The sequence below is a fragment of the Phacochoerus africanus genome, chromosome 12 (genome assembly GCF_016906955.1).
Source record: "Phacochoerus africanus isolate WHEZ1 chromosome 12, ROS_Pafr_v1, whole genome shotgun sequence".
NCBI lineage: Eukaryota > Metazoa > Chordata > Mammalia > Artiodactyla > Suidae > Phacochoerus > Phacochoerus africanus.
This window is the reverse complement of record NC_062555.1, coordinates 20896756-20913188: the sequence shown is the minus strand read 5'-3', so window position 1 is coordinate 20913188 and position 16433 is coordinate 20896756. Positions and strand designations below refer to the sequence as shown.

The following is a 16433-nucleotide window of genomic DNA, read 5'->3' as shown; positions in this document are numbered from 1 at the left end:
ATGACCTTTAACCCTTCCAATTACCCCTCCCACACCAGCAATCCTACTTCCAATTCAACTCAGAGAGACAGACAGGAAAGGTGGGTGGAGAAAAATTACAGCTTGGAGAAATATGGGAATTTCCCCTAAGATCAAAGGATCACCAAATTGTGGTCTTCCATTTTCCGTCCTTGTATTTGACAACCTCCCAGAAATGTTTAGATTTTTATAAGTTCTCAGGAACTTGCCCAATTAATATTAAAATTTCCCCAAACTGTGAAGCCAAAATTATTTCTCTAGTTGGCTTCTTATGGAAATATAAAAAGCTGAAAAAATTCAGTTAACACAGTTAATATACAAAATGCCTCTATTTTAAAAATGGTGTGGCTGTTCCCACTGTGGCACAGCAGAAATAAATCCAACTAATAACCATAAAGTTGTGGGTTCGATCCCTGGGCTTGATAAGTGGGTTACGGATCCTGCAGTGCTTGTGGCTGTGATGTAGGCCAGCAACTGTAACTCCAATTTGACCCTTAGCCTGGGAACCTCTATATGCTGTGGGTGTGGCTTAAAAAAAAATAAAAATAAAAAAAATAAAAACGGTGTGGATCTAAGAATAAATCATCAGACTGATATTGTCTCACACCCAAATAGGACTTCAAGTGATAGGAGTCTCTTGCAGGTAAGAGTCTTCCCAGGTGCCTGTGTTTACTGGAATATTGCTCTCTGAACACGCTTGCATTCGGAATTGTTAAATATATCGTCTTCTGCTTCTGGAGTTAGCTGGATGTTATCTTTGACAGGAAACAGGGGATCTGGCTTCTTACAAGAAGGAAGCTTCTCAGAATCTCTGCAAGATATAATAAAATAAAATGAATTTGGCGTTTTAGGGCAGGGGTGATTAGAGAATAACCGAACTGTTCAAACAGAGGTATATGAAGAGGGTAAGACTCTTTACTGTATAATTTGTCTCGATGTCACCATAGGACATAGTCAGGCTCTCCTCTGAGTATGCCCGATAAAAATTTGAGTTTTGCTTCTTGGTACCCATTCCTACTTCCTAAATCACCTTCCAAACCACTACTAAATATATACTAGCTAAGGCAGAATGATTGCAATAAATAAAACTTTAGTTCTTTTCCTCCTTGGGACCTTCTCCAGTCTGGCTGGGAACCAGCAAGAGTAAAGCATGAACAAATGCTTAAGCCTTTTCTTTGACCCCCTCCCTCCTCCAACTTTTGGAAGGGAGCTCTGTGTCTATAAAAATTAATCCTATTGTGAAGATAATGTGTTAACCTAATGCCTGTCGACAAAAATTCAACGTGATTTAAATGTCTAAAAGGCACTTAATACTGCCGCATGTTTGATTTCCCTCTAGCAGCAGTTCTCAAATTATGATCCACAGACCCCTAAACAATCCCAATACCCCTTCAGGGGGTTTGTAAGATCAAAACTATTTTCCCAATAATATTTTGACTTTATCTGCCTTTCCTACTGTGCTGACAATGGTACTGATAATCCAAAAGCAGAACTGAGTAAAGCTGCTGGCAACTTAGCATGAATCAATACAGTAGCAACGAATTGTATAGGAAATAGCAACAGTACGTTAAAAGAGTCAGTCTCACTAAAGAACACTCTTCTTTTTTTTTTTAGGGCTGCACCTGCAGCACATGGAGATTCCCAGGTCAGGGGTCGAATTGGAGCTGTAGCTGCCGGCCTACACCACAGCCACAGCAACGTTGGATCCGAGCCAAGTCTGTGACCAGCTCATGGCAATGTCGGATCCTTAACCCACTGAGCAAAGCCAGAGACTGAACCCACGTCCTCATGGATGCTAGTCGGGTTCGCCAACTGCTGAGCCACGAACTCCAAGAACACTCTTGATGAAGAAGAAAAAATTATTAACTTCATCAAATCTCAACCCTCTCAATTTCTTAACATTCTATGACAAAATGGGAAACCAAGAGAAGGCACTTTTGTTGCATAATGAAGTATGATGGTTATCTCAAGTAAAAGCGTGTGCTGTTCAAATTTAGGTATTTGGCAAAGGGCTTCTCTAAAAGGAACAAAGACAGACTAAGGGGAAAAAACCTAACAGGATATGTTGGCAATGACAAAATTCAACTTTTCAAGTGAAAGTTAAAATCTTGGAAAACTTTTATCTGTCACTTGACAGGTTCCCAATGCTTAAAGGCTTCGCTGATAAGCTTGTGATGACTGTGATTTTTTAGTATAATGATGTGTCAACAACTGGAAGATAAGAAGAACTCTCTAAACCCACATTTTCCAAATGATCAATGCCAATGTGATAAGATCATGCATGAGTAACAGAGGCACTGGAAGTGCAAAAGGGACCCACAGGCTGCAATGTCACAGTGCTGGAAAAGTCAACTTACGTGGTTCTACACATATATATATATTTATATTTTTATATTATATATATTTTTTTTATATTATATATATATATTTATATTATATATATATATATATATATATATATATATATTGTCTTTTGTCTTTTTAGGGCTGCACTCGCAGCATATGGAGGTTCCCAGACTAGGGGTCCAATTGGAGCTGAAGCCACTGGCCAACGCCACAGCCACAGCAACTCAGGACCTGAGCCCCGCCTGCGACCTACATCAGAGGTCATGGCAACGCCAGATCCTTAACCCACTGGGCGAGGCCAGGGATTGAACCTGCTTCCTCATGGATGCTAGTCAGATTCGTTAACAACTGAGCCACGACGGGAACTCCGTGGTTCTACATTCTACATTAAAATTGCTTTGAAGAAACTATCACTTGTTGAATTTTGGTGTAATATAAAAATTACAATAAAAATGCTATTAAAATATATATTTTACAACCACAAACATGTGTGGGGCCAGACTTTCTTCATGTAATTCAACAAAGCAACATTTCGTAACACATCAAACACAGAAGCAGATTTAAGAATCCAGCTCAGTTCTATTAAATCAGACAGCAAAGATGGGCAAAAATGCAAAACAATGTCATTCTTTTCACTGCTTTGGTTTTGAAATACAGCAATTCATTTGTCTTTTTTTTTTTTGTCTTTTCTAGGGCCGCACTTGTGGCATATGGAGGTTGCCAGACTAGGGGTTTTTCAATTGGAGCTGTGGCTGCTGGCCTACGCCAGAGCCACAGCAACTTGGGATCTGAGCCGTGTCTGCTACGTACCCCACAGCTCACAGCAACGCCAGATCCTTAACCCACTGAGCAAGGCCAGGGATTGAACCCGAAACCTCATGGATTCTAGTCGGATTTGTTAACCACTGAGCCACAATGGGAACTCTGAAAAACTGCAAGTTTTGTAAAAATACACTATCGATTTAAGATATAATAAGTTCATTATTGTTATTTAAAAATAAATATTCTAAATGTCCATTTTAATTTCTAAGACGCTTAAATGTTGACAGATAAAACACACATACACCAAAGTCCTTCAGAGCCCTCAATAATGAACTTAAGACTGTAAAGGGTTCCTAAAGGCAAAAAGTTTGAGAACTGTTGCTACATGCTTTAATGCTAGACTTTACCCAGTGTAAAGTAAAAAATAGTTGTCCAGCACTTTTTACAAAGCGTTTCCACTCATGCTATCGCATCTGACTGTGGTAACATTTCTACTAGGTTAAGTTTAATTTTATCACCCCATGAAACTGCCCTCCCTTCCTTTTTCTTTGGTTTTATTTTTAAGACATTTGCCTCAGTAAGAATGAGAAAATTAATTATAAATTGATGCTACTTGGTGGCTAGTTTTGTGGTCTAACAGAAAGATTGTGGTTGGAAAAAATGCGGAAATATAGAATCGATTCTTTTAAAATGGTGTTTGCTACATTATACATTAGAAATGTGGCAATATTAATTCAATGATTCTCGCCAGGTTAGATGTGATAATTTAGGGAAACTTCTTTAAATCCAGATGTACCGTACATGATTTCCCACCTCCATGTCTAAAACAATGTTTAGAAGGAAAGAAAACAGACAGTTAAGGCCTAGAAAAGCAACTTGCTTAACAGAGACCCCAAAGCCAGATTGAGAACTGACATTTTTTAGTTTGCAATCTTTTTACTTAAAAGAGGTATAGAAATTGAAGTTAAAGATTTTTAGGGTCAGTTATAAAGGGACTAGAGGAAAATAATTCTCTTTAAGATAAGAGAAAAAGACACTGACTCATATGAAAATAGAGTTAGGAGACAGGGATTGAAATTATAGAAAAAAATTAGTTATTCTATTTTAGGATAAATAACAAGGCAACTCACTTTTTAAATCCAAAATTTTTCCAGAGTTCATTGATTTTTATCTGCAATCCTGGCTTGTTCTCAGCATTGTGATGGTTCCTCTTGTGGATGCTTGCTGGCTTCTTGCTTAGCCCACTGACTCTGGCAGGTACTAAAGGTTTGATCTTGGTTGTAGAAAGATGCTCCACAGAACTAGATTTATACAGCCCAGGAACCTGAAGGTGAAAACCTGAAGTTTTAATGCTATTCTGTTAAAGCAACTACCTTTCTTTAATGTCAAACTATGCTTCATACACTAGAACAAAAAATAACTTAAAGCAAAAATGTTTATAAATGTCTAAGACAAAAACTACCATCACATTTTATACACGTAGTACAAGCACCTGGCATTAAATTCAAGAGTTATAAAAGAGAGAGAAAAGTGAGTCTCCCTCACCCACTCACTGCCTAGAGGCAGTTGCTGTCACCAGTGTCCTTTGCATTTACTGAATTTATTTACATACACACGCACAGCCCCCCACACATCTGGCAGCCTGCTACGTCCTGTTTTTCCCCATTAGTATATCGTGATTCTACTTCACACTGTATCTTGGGGATTTTCCATTTCACATGTAGAACTGAGTTTTGTTGTGAATAGGTTGCCTGTTGTTTCCATTGCATAAATGTGCCATAATTTACCTAAGCAGATCTCTACTGACATTTAAGTGGAATCCACTGATTTTTACGCTATGGAAAATATGAAGCTATTGAAGATGTGTTGTTTTTTAGGATAGCAAAAGTGTGATAATATAAACAAGGCTTTAAAATGGATGAATCTAGTAGAGGGTGTAGAAGGAGTGGAAAGTTTCACTGAAATCTTGAATTAGGAGGCTGGTGATGGGGAAAAGGGAGTGCAAGAAGGAAGACAGAGGAAAAAAACCAGGATTTTGATAAGTAGATGTTTTGTGGTTTTTCTTTAATCCCTGCAGACGAATCAAGCCAGCAGTTATCAAGAAAGAGGACAACCCTAAGACGGTGGAACTAAGTGACGCAGAGCAAATAATATAATTTTACATAACTGCTAAAAATGCTTTAAGAAGTACTGGGTAGAAGTAAAAAAGATGGTTTTAGATATTAAATTTTAGATACTAAAGATGGCTCTTGGGGAGGAAGAGGGAAGATTCATCTGAGGAGATGTCACCGAAACAGATGTGGCAATGCAAATCTTTGAGAGAAAGAATAATAATAAAAGATGACCATTTAAGGTCCAGAAATCACTCCTTTTAGAGAAGGTACTTTCTTCATCTCTAGGCTTACCCATGACTGCAAATAACTGTGGTATCTTTCCAGACTTTTTACTATGATTAGTCAAACACAGAAATGTGTGTGTGAGTATTTTCAAGCATGTAAGCAAAGAAAACACCACGCTACACATACTATTTTTAACAGGGTGGTTTCTTTTTCATTCAAAAATAATAGACATCGCTCTAAGACAGTATTTGTTTGAAAAACCCTTTCTCACTCAAAGTTCTTAAGAGTCTTATATTTACATATTTTACATTTATATCTTTAATTTCTTTTGGATTTATATTTACATATGACAAGATGGGCACCTTCTTTCAAATAGATATGCCAGACCATTTATTAGGATGTTTTAAGGTTTGTATCCTTTTCAAAGTAAACATAAAAAAAATATGTTAACTATATACAGTTCACCCACATAAATGTTCATTATTAATATAATTATTAATGTTCGCTGGAGAAAAACATGAGAAAACAAAGAAAAAAATCACCTATATTTTACCAGTGAAGAGCTAAAACCAGCGTATTCAATTTATTTCACTCCCTTATATGACATTTAGATTTTTTTCCAATTATTCACTAGTGTAATGAATGCAGGAGTAAGTGTGCTGGTATTTAAACTCTATCTCAGGTTCATGTTCTAGAAGGCACTTAATGGATTAAATTATTTGAACTCTTTCATACTGATTTCCAGAAATGGCAGAGCAATTCTTACTCTCCTAAATATGTGATTATCCACCTTAAAAACTGTTATGGAAAAACGAGAGGTAAGAAATTATATTTTATTGCCTTAATTTGCATTACTTGATTACTCAAGGTGGAACATACTTTTCTATGTTACTCATCCATTTGCACTTTTTCTTTTGTGAACTCTGTTCATGTCCCTTGCCCATTTTTAAGTTAGGAATTAGTATTTTGATACTAATGGGCAAGAACACTTAATATATAAAATATGCTTTCACTCAGGAGCTTTCACTATGTAGGCACATAAATATTTACATATTTTGATAAAAAGAAAAACTTGGCTTATCAGGTACCCAGTTTCTAGAAGGCCTTTTTGCAATAGATATCAAAGCCTTAAAACCTACATGCCTTTGGGCCAGTCATACCCTTCCACAGGATTCATCCCTATGAAATAATCAAGAATGGGTACTCAAATATTTACCCACAAAATCTTTTTTTTTTTTGTCTTTTTGTCTATTTACAGCAGCAACCACGCATATGGAAGTTCCCAAGCTAGGGGTCCAATCAGAACTGTGGCCACCAGTCTACGCCACAGCCACAGCAACACAGGATCTGAGCCGTATCTGTGACCTGCATCACAGCTCACGGCAACACCTGATCCTTAACCCACTGAGCGAGGCCAGGGATCCAACCTGTGTCTTCATGGATGCTAGTCGGGTTTGCTAACCACTGAGCCATGACGGGAAATCCTACCCACAAAATCTTGGTTGAGGTACTGTTTGCTATAGTAAATAAATGTTAGGGTAAAGGACAAACATAAGAGGATTAGTTAAACCCATACAATGGCATATTTTAATCATCATAAATAATGTTATATAAGCACATGAACAAAGATCTTTTTTTTTTTTTTTGCTTTTTAGGGCCACACCTGCAGCACATGGAAGTTCCCAGGCTAAGGGTTTAATTGGAGCTACAGCTGCCAGCCTACGCCACAGCCACAGCAATGCCAGATCCAAGCCGAGTCTGCGACCTACACCACAGCTCACGACAATGCCGGATCCTTTAACCCACTGAGGCCAGGGATCGAACCCGCAGCCTCATGGTTCCTAGTCGGATTTGTTTCCGCTTCGCCATGACGGGAACTCCGGAAAAAGATCTTTGTAAGAGAAAAACAGCAGGTTTCACAACTCAAACACCTGCAAATCAAGCATAAACATGGTCGTAGAAGGTTTGAAGGTAGACACTTTCGTGAAAAAAATATAGGCATTTTGACTTTTAATTTGCTTATATTTCTATTTCCTGGTAACAAGCATGAACTGCTTCTGAAAATTTAAAAATAATTTAAATAATTTACCTTGTTCCTTAGAAGCGTGTCTTTTTTTGAAAAATGAAATAAGTGTAGCTTGGATTTCTGATTACCTTGATTATCAAGTGACTTAAAACTGCAATCAGATTCCTAGATTCCCGAGATCAAAAAAGAAAGTAAAATTAGATTTTTTTTACAATGGAATTTTTATGACAACTAACCAATACCCAACAAAACATAAAACAAATAAATTAAGAAACTCAGGAGTTCCCATCATGGCGCAGTGGTTGACGAATCCGACTAGGAACCATGAGGTTGCAGGTTCGGTCCCTGCCCTTGCTCAGTGGGTTAACGATCCGTCGTTGCCGTGAGCTGTGGTGTAGGTTGCGGACGCGGCTCAGATCCCGCGTTGCTGTGGCTCTGGCGTAGGCCGGCGGCTACAGCTCCGATTTGACCCCTAGCCTGGGAACCTCCATATGCCGTGGGAGTGGCCCAAGAAATAGCAACAACAACAACAAAAAGACAAAAGACAAAAAAAGAAAAAAAAAGAAACTCAGTGTAAGTAAAATGTAATTTCTCAGAAGAAAAAAAAGTATAAAAAGCATGGAATAGAATAAAAGAAAATTAATTTTATTGTAAATCAACTATACTTCAATAAAACTTTAAAAATGAGGGAAAAAAAGAAAATTAATCTAGGGTGGAAAGAATGATGCTTGCCCGTTTCACTAAAGAAAAGCAGTAAGATCTTTCTGCTGGAGAAGTAAATTGCATAAAATATAAATTAGAAAGTAGGTGTCCAGAACCAGGGGGAGCACACAGCTCTTTGATTTTAAGATTGAAGGTGTTTATGCTCAGATGAAATTAAATTCTATCCAGGCAAGACATGTGCTTACGTGTACAAACCAAGAATAGTTTTGTAATTCCTGGTGGCACAAACAACACGAATCTGGGGAAAGGTAACTCCAGCTCATGGATACAACGGCAGGATTCATGCCAAATTCTGCACCAAGCCGTCCGCGCTAGAGCTACAGAACACAGTGATGTGGTACTCCCTCAACTTTTTGGAAAGTAAGTAACAAGTTTTAAGGGGAAAAAAAAAAAAAAGACTCTCTTATCATAGTATCATTTGAAAACATGGCTAACGCAGCAGGAGGTGGAAAATGGAAAACATTATCAAAATGGAGGCTCCTATGAAAAGATACAGAGTCTTCTAGACAGACATGGGTGAACTGAAGGCAAAGCAAATGAATGGGAAATGAAAAGCAAAAGCGTCAACTGTTTGGTTTGACATACTCTTACTTAAAAAATACCACATGGGATGGATTTTAGGTTTGAATATATTACTAGATTTCACCTCTCTCCAAACAAAAACAATTTGTTTTCACATTTTAACTAGGCTTTTTTCCCTTTAATTTGAGTCTGATACAACTCAAGTTTCCTTTAGGAACTTGAATAAAATATTTTCCTTTTGATAAACATAAGCTATAGTGATTTATTAGATATTTTTTAATATTTAGGATGATCAGACCTCAAAATTCCATCAAATATTACCAAGGCTGTAATTGCTCCTACATCTTGGTAATGGTGGTTGTAAATATGAAATGAAATAGGTTAAATTGGTAAATCTGAAATAACTCAGATTTAAATAATGCTATTATGTCATCATGTAATTTTAAAACATGATGTCATTCAGTCTTAGGAGCAATACTTACTTGGAGTTTTTATTTTACTTAAGTAAGAATAAAGATATTTTATAAATAAGAAAAATGGTTAGGATACTTTTATTAATTTAAGCAGAATAACATAAAATCACTCGTATTACTATTTTGTCATAAAAGAGTTCAACAAGAATAATAAGAATAAACAAAAATGTAGTGCAGAAGTACTAAAACGTAAGACAAATGCCAGCATAATAAGAGGTCCCTTCTGTTAAAAGGTTTCAAAAGTTATCAGAATTCAAGAGTATATTAAGGATTTACGAATAAGACGTAAAAAAAGATCATACACCACAATCAAAGTTGGATTCATCCCACGGTCATAAGGATGGTTCAACATACACAAATCAATTAATGTGATTCACCTTATCAACAACAAAAAAGAGGGGTTCCCATTGTGGCTCAGCAGGTTAAGGACCTGACTGGTCTCCATTAGGATGTGGGTTCAATCCCTGGCCTTGCTTAGTGGGTTAAGGATCCAGCATTGCTGTGAGCTGTGGTATATGTCACAGGTATGGCTCGGATTTAGTGTTGCTGTGGCTGTAGCATAGGCCGGCAGCTGCAGCTCCAATTTGACCCCTGGCACAAGGAACTTCCCTACGCCACAAGTGTGGTTGTAAAAAACAAAAACAAAAAAACAAACACAACAAAAGGAAAAACTGTATGATCATCTCAATAGTTGCAGAAAAAACATTTGACAAAATTCAACATCCATTTACAAAAAAAATACCTGGGAGTTCCCTGGTGGTCTAGTGGTTAGGACTTGGCACTTTTACCACTGTGATCCAGGTTCAATCCCTGATCAGGGAACTGAGATCCCATATAAAGATGCTGCATGCTGCAGCCAAACAAACAAAGCAGAGAAAAAACAACAAAGTAGTCTTAAAACAAACAAACAAACAAAACCCCTCACCAATGTAGGTATAGAGGGACCATATCTCAATAAAATAAAAGCAATTTATGACAAATAAATATAGCCGCAGCCACTATAATACTCAACAGTGGGGAATTCCCATCATGGCTCAGCAGTAATGAACTCAACTAGTATCCCTGAGGAAGAGGGTCTGAACCATGGCCTCACTCAGTGGGTTAAGGATCCAGCATTGCCATGAGCTGTGGTAAAGGTGCAGACTTGGCTCAGATCCCCTGTTGCTGTGGCTGTGGTGTAGGCCTGCAGCTATAAATCCAATTCAACCATTAGCCTGGGAACTTCCATATGCCTCAGGTGCAGCCCTAAAAAGACAAACAAAAAACCCTCAACAGTGAAAAGTTGAAAGTCTGGAACAAGACAAGGATGTCCATCTTCACCACTTGTATTCAGCCACAGCAATTAGACAAGAAAAAAAAAAATGTTCAAATTGGTAGGGGAGAGGTAAGATTGTCATTATATGCAGATGACATGATAAACTACATATATAATAAACACCAGAGATGCCAAATAAAAACTACTAGAACTGATAAATTCAGCAAGGAGGCAGGATACAAGATTAACATACAGAAATCTGTTATAGTTCTTTACACTAATAAGGAAATACCAGAAAGGGATATGTAAACAAACAATTCCTTTTTTTTTTTTTGGCCTTTTTGTCTTTTTAGGGCCATACCCATGGCATATGGAGGTTCCCAGGCCAGGGGTCCAATCAGAGCTACAGCTGCTGGCCTGTGCCACAGCCACAGCAACACCAGATCCGAGCTGCATCTGAGACCTACACCACAGCTCACAGCAATGTCGGATCCCCGACCCACTGAGCAAGGCCAGGGATCGAACCCGCAACCTCATGGTTCCTAGTCAGATTCATTTCCACTGTGCCACGACTGGAACTCCAACAACTCCTTTTAAAATAACATAAAAAAATACTTAGTAATAAACTTCGCCAATGAGGTGAAAGACTTACATGCCGATAACTACAAAGCATTAATAAAGGAAATTGAAGCAAAGAAAATATATCTCATGCTCTTGGATTGGAAGAATTAACATTGCTAAAATGGCCATACTACCCAAAGCAATCTACAGATTTAATGTGACCCCTATCAAATCATCCATGACATTTTTCATAGAACTAGAACAAATAATCCTAAAATTCACATGGAATCACAAAAGACCCAGAATTGCCAAACCAGTTCTGAACAAAAGAACAAAACAGGAGGCATAACCCTCCCAGACTTCAGAAAATACTACAATGCTACAGTAATCAAAACAGTGTAGTATTGGCACAAAAACAGACATATGGATAAGTGGAACAGAATAGAAAGCCCAGAAATAAACCCAAGCACCTACAGTCAATTCTATTATTTTTTTTTTTTTTTCTTTTTAGGGGCTGCAGTTGAGGCATATGCAAGCTAGGGGTTGAATCAGAGCTGCAGCTGCCAGCCTATGCCACAGCCACAGCAATAAGGGATCCAAGCTATGTCTGCAACCTACACTGTGGCTCATGGCAATGCCAGATCCTTAACCCACAGAGCAAGGCCAGGGATCGAACCCACATCCTAATGGATACTAGTCAGGTTTGCAACCTGTTAAGCCACAATGGGAACTCCCCGGTCAACTCATTTTTGACAAAGGAGGCAAGAATATAAAAAGGAGAAAAGACAGTCTCTTTGGCAAGTGGTATTGAGAAAGTTGGACAGCTGCATGCAAATCAATGAAGTTAGAACACTCCCTTCACGCCATACACAAAAATAAACTCAAAACAGCTTAAATATAAACCTGACACCATAAAAACTCCTAGAAGAGAACATAGGCAAAATATCCTCTGACATAAATCGTACCAATGTTTTCTTAAGTCAGTCTCCCAAGGCAATAGAAATAAAAGCAAAAGTAATCAAACTGACAAGCTTTTGCACAGCAAAGGAAACCATAAACAAAATGAAGACAACCTATAGACTGGGAGAAAATATTTGCAAATGGTGTGACTGATATGGGCTTCATTGCCAAAATATACAAACCGCTCATACAACTCAATAACAAAAATCCCCCAAACAATCCAATTGAAAAATGGGCAGAAGATCTAAACAGACGTTTCTCCAAAGAAGGCATACAGATGGCCAATAGGCACATGAAAAGATGCTTAATGTTGCTAATTATTAGAGAAATGCAAATCAAAACTACAGTGAGGTACCATCTCACACCCATCAGAATGACCATCATTAAAAAGTGTACAAATAACAAATGCTAGAGAGCTTGCAGAGAGAAAGGAACCCTCCTACACCTTTGGTGGGAATGTAAACTGGTGCAGGAAAACGGTATGGTAGTTCCTCAAAAATCTAAAAATTGAGTTGCCATATGCTCCAGCAATCCCATTCCTGGGCATATATCCAGACAAAACTCTAAGTTGAAAAGATACATGCACTCCTATATTCATAGCAGCACTATTCACAATAGCCAAAACATAGATACAACCTAAATGTCCATCAACAGATGAATGGATAAAGAAGATATGGTGTGTACACACACACACACACACACACACACACACTGGAGTATTACCCAGCCATTAAAAAGAATGAAATAATGCTATTTGCAGCAGCATGGATGGACCTAGAGATCATACTAAATAAAGTCAGTCAGAAAGAGAATGACAAACACCATATGATATCACTTATATGTGGAATCTAAAATACAACATAATGAACATATCTATGAAATAGAAATAGCTCACACTCACAGAGCTAGAGAACAGACTTGTGACCTCCAAGAGGGAGAGGGGATGAAGGAGGGAAAATCTGGCAGTTTGGGATTAGCAGATGCAAACTATTATATATAGGGTGGATAAACAACAAGGTCCTAGCACAGGGAACTATATTCAATATCCTGTAATAAAATGTAATGGAAAAGAATATGAAAAAGAATGTTTATATGCTATACAGCAGAAATTAACATATCATCATAAATCAGCTATATTTCAAAAAAATTAAAAAACAGTATATTAAGGATTTAAATATTAAATTTATAATAACTTTTTATGAGCTTATCATTCTGCTTAGGTCTTAAGTGTTCCACAACTTGGAACACCTATCCATGGAACACAGTGTGATTCAAGAAATGTGGTTAGAGTAAATGTACAAGAGTCTAAAATCTGAAAGATACAGAGAAGTCCTCCAGATGAATAAAAAATGAACTTTGTACACAGTAAAATTTAGAATGAAGAATTAAAACAACCGATTGTCTTCATAACATAGGCAAAACTTCCTCACTTATCTGACCCTACACCTTATTTTCCTTTACAGATGAATCTGAAAGCAAAGCCTTCATGACGTGACCTACCTCTGAATCGGAATCCTTACTAGAAGGCTGAGAAAGTTTTGAGGCATTTAAATTGTGTGGTGATGACTCCACGATCTCCTGAGACTGTGAAGACCAAGCCTCTTCATGCGACGGATGAGATTCATCGCCTGACTCCTCACTCTTCAACTGCGATGCATCAGACACTTCACTATTCTCAGGCAGAGAGACAGCAGAATCACTCTTTCTACGGAACTGCTGCAATGCTATGCCTGGAGAGGGGCTGGGTGTTCTTGAAAAATCTCCAAGACTTCCAGACCAACGAAAACAACTCCTTAGTGTCCCCGAAGTGGGTGGGGAGAGGGTCCTTGTGAATCTGCTGGTCTTCGAAGACTGAGACTCTTCAGCAATCACGGTCACATCATCTGGAATCTGCTCGCTTGAATTCTCTGCTATACACGTATCAACCAACTTCTTGTCATTTGGGCAATCTGATTCATTTACATTGGTGTCTTTATCTGTGACAGCAGGTTTATCTAGAGTCTGGTTGCTTTCCTTCTTTGATACACAGTCAACAGGATCCAAAGAATTGCAAAAAAACCTAACGGGCAAAAAAAAAAAAAAAAAAAAAAACAGAAAGAATGAAGAAGTATATTTTAGAGTTTCCTCATAAAGGTGACAAAATTCAGAATGGAAAAACGGTCCAGTTTCTTTTTAAAAAAATCTCCTAAGTACTAACTTCGTAAATAAAGGCAAAATAGAGTTTACACATGGCTGACAGTCAAATATTTGAACAGATAAAGGACAACCTATAACTATTGTCTCTTACTTTGTAGAAGCAAAATAAATTAGCCATTGACCTCTCGTCTCAGCTTAACTCCTAGTAGCAAGCCATCTGGGAACTTGCAGTAAGTGCACAAATCTACCAACTTCTATAAACTTCTACACTGTCTTAATTATTGAGGTGAAGACTTTTAAATCCATCATTAAATTCTATATGACTATAGAGGTATTACTCATTCACTTAAAAAAACTCCAATACAAATGAAACAAAGATCAGTGTCATTACGGGCAAGGATGAACTCAAGGAGAGTTTTTTAGGTTTAAAAAGAAAATCTGAAGTACATGGCCAGCTAAATATGAAAAGAGAATAAGCATTAGAGCAAATCCAATATGATAAACAGAATATTTACTAAATGCTACAGAGTAAAAATCCTCTCGTATCCTTTCATCAAATCCTTGGCTCAGGTGTGGGCGCCACAGGGCAGGAAGGAGAAGTACCCAAAAGCAAAAGTCTTAATTCGTTTTTTCATTGAGCAGAAAACATCAGCTCTTAGATCTGATCACAAAATTCATTTTTATATAGACAACAACCCCTATGATATCTAAACAATCTTCTACGTATTATACCACACATAAGAGAAGGTACAGTAACAGTGCCCAAGGTTATGAAATTAGTCAGCTGAGGAACAGAATTAAAACCTAAAACCTCTCCCAGTTCAGGGCTGCTTCTTTCCTAAGAGGCTATGGTGTTACTTAAATGATATTTATATTTTTAGATCTCAAAAGATAAAGAGGCATGTTTCAAGGATAAGTATCCATGTAATAAAGACAAAGAAAACAACTGACTCCCCAAAAGCAGCCAGACTGGAGACACTCAGTTTGCATATTTAACATCTCCTCTTAATGACTGGCCACTGTGCCAGGCGTCTGATATATTCGACTTCTACTAGTCTTAAAACAGCTTTATATATATGATCGGACCATCTGTATTTCATAGCTAAAGGGAAGTTAAATGGCATGTGAAACATCATTCAAGTAATTAGATGATGGAGTGAAAATTCAAATCCAGGGCTCTCAGATCACATGCTCCTTTCAATGTGTCATGTCAAACATAACTAGGACTCTTCCCTATCACCAGTGTGAACTATACAATCTTGGCAAAGTTTTCCAGCTGCTCAGAGCTTCAGTTTTTTTTTTTTTTTTGGTCTTTTTGCCTTTTCAAGGGCTGCTCCCACGGCATATGGAGATTCCCAGGCTAGGGGTCTAATCAGAGCCATAGCCACCAGCCTACACCAGAGCCACAGCAATGCGGGATGCAAGCCACGTCTGCAATCTACACCACAGCTCACGGCAACGCCGGATCCTGGACCCACTGAGCAAGGCCAGGGATCGAACCCGCAACCTCATGGTTCCTCGTCGGATTCGTTAACCACTGTGCCATGACAGGAACTCCCAGAGTTTCAATTTCTTAGCCCAAAACAGAGACAATAACGCCAATCTGAATATCTCCTTGTATGTTGTGAGGAATAACATATAAAAGAACGTTGAAACTCGGCTAAGCGAACTAATTTAATAATATCTAGTTATTATTAGATATTGCTATATATTCTAGATCGGAAAATTATACATCAAAGATTTATTCCCAATTATTATTTCACAGGAAGCTGATTCAGAAAAAAAAATTCTCCAAGCATTTAATGCATCCTCCAAACAATTTGTTAACGAAACACCTAACTAAACTAAATAAGTATTTACAACTTCAAATGCAAATTTCACTAAGCATCCACAATGACTCAAACAGCCAAGACCTGTAGAGACAAACATTATTCTGACGAGCTGTCTCCAAAAAGGCAGAGAAAGGAAATTCTATATTTATCCAAATGGCAAAATAAAACACACGTTCCAAAATTTCTCCAAGTGACAGAAGTCAACTTTCCAGAACTTATGTATCAGCATTTATCATCTAGAATCTTATTTTTCCATTTTTTCAGCCTACTTGTTCATCATCCCAATGAGCACCTTTAATGAGGGTGACTAGCAAAGGAAGAATCAAAATGATCATTTCATTGTACTGTGAATATTTTCGTGAGAAGACTTGATGGGAGAAAGGTTTGAATCATCATTTGAAGGAAGATTAGGCGTTACCAGCGGTTCATGCCTTCACACCCAGCTCCCATCATCATGGTTAGACAAAATTGGCTGCAACC

General features: G+C 37.8%; 1 protein-coding gene across 2 annotated transcripts in view; it reads right to left on the bottom strand.

Moving 5' to 3' along the window:
• Positions 1-459: 459 nt before the first annotated feature.
• The window catches only part of EXO1 (exonuclease 1), a 39943-nt gene continuing 23969 nt past the window's right edge, over positions 460-16433 (bottom strand). Inside the window, exons 12-15 of one of the 2 annotated variants that reach the window (XM_047755095.1) lie at positions 13486-14044; positions 7555-7656; positions 4257-4450; positions 460-829 (exon numbers count right to left, since the gene is read on the bottom strand). In XM_047755095.1, the coding sequence (XP_047611051.1) occupies positions 688-829; positions 4257-4450; positions 7555-7656; positions 13486-14044 (997 nt within the window). In that variant the 3' untranslated portion in view covers positions 460-687. The remainder of the gene's footprint in view (positions 830-4256; positions 4451-7554; positions 7657-13485; positions 14045-16433) is intronic. The other variant, XM_047755096.1, reaches the window with a different exon arrangement.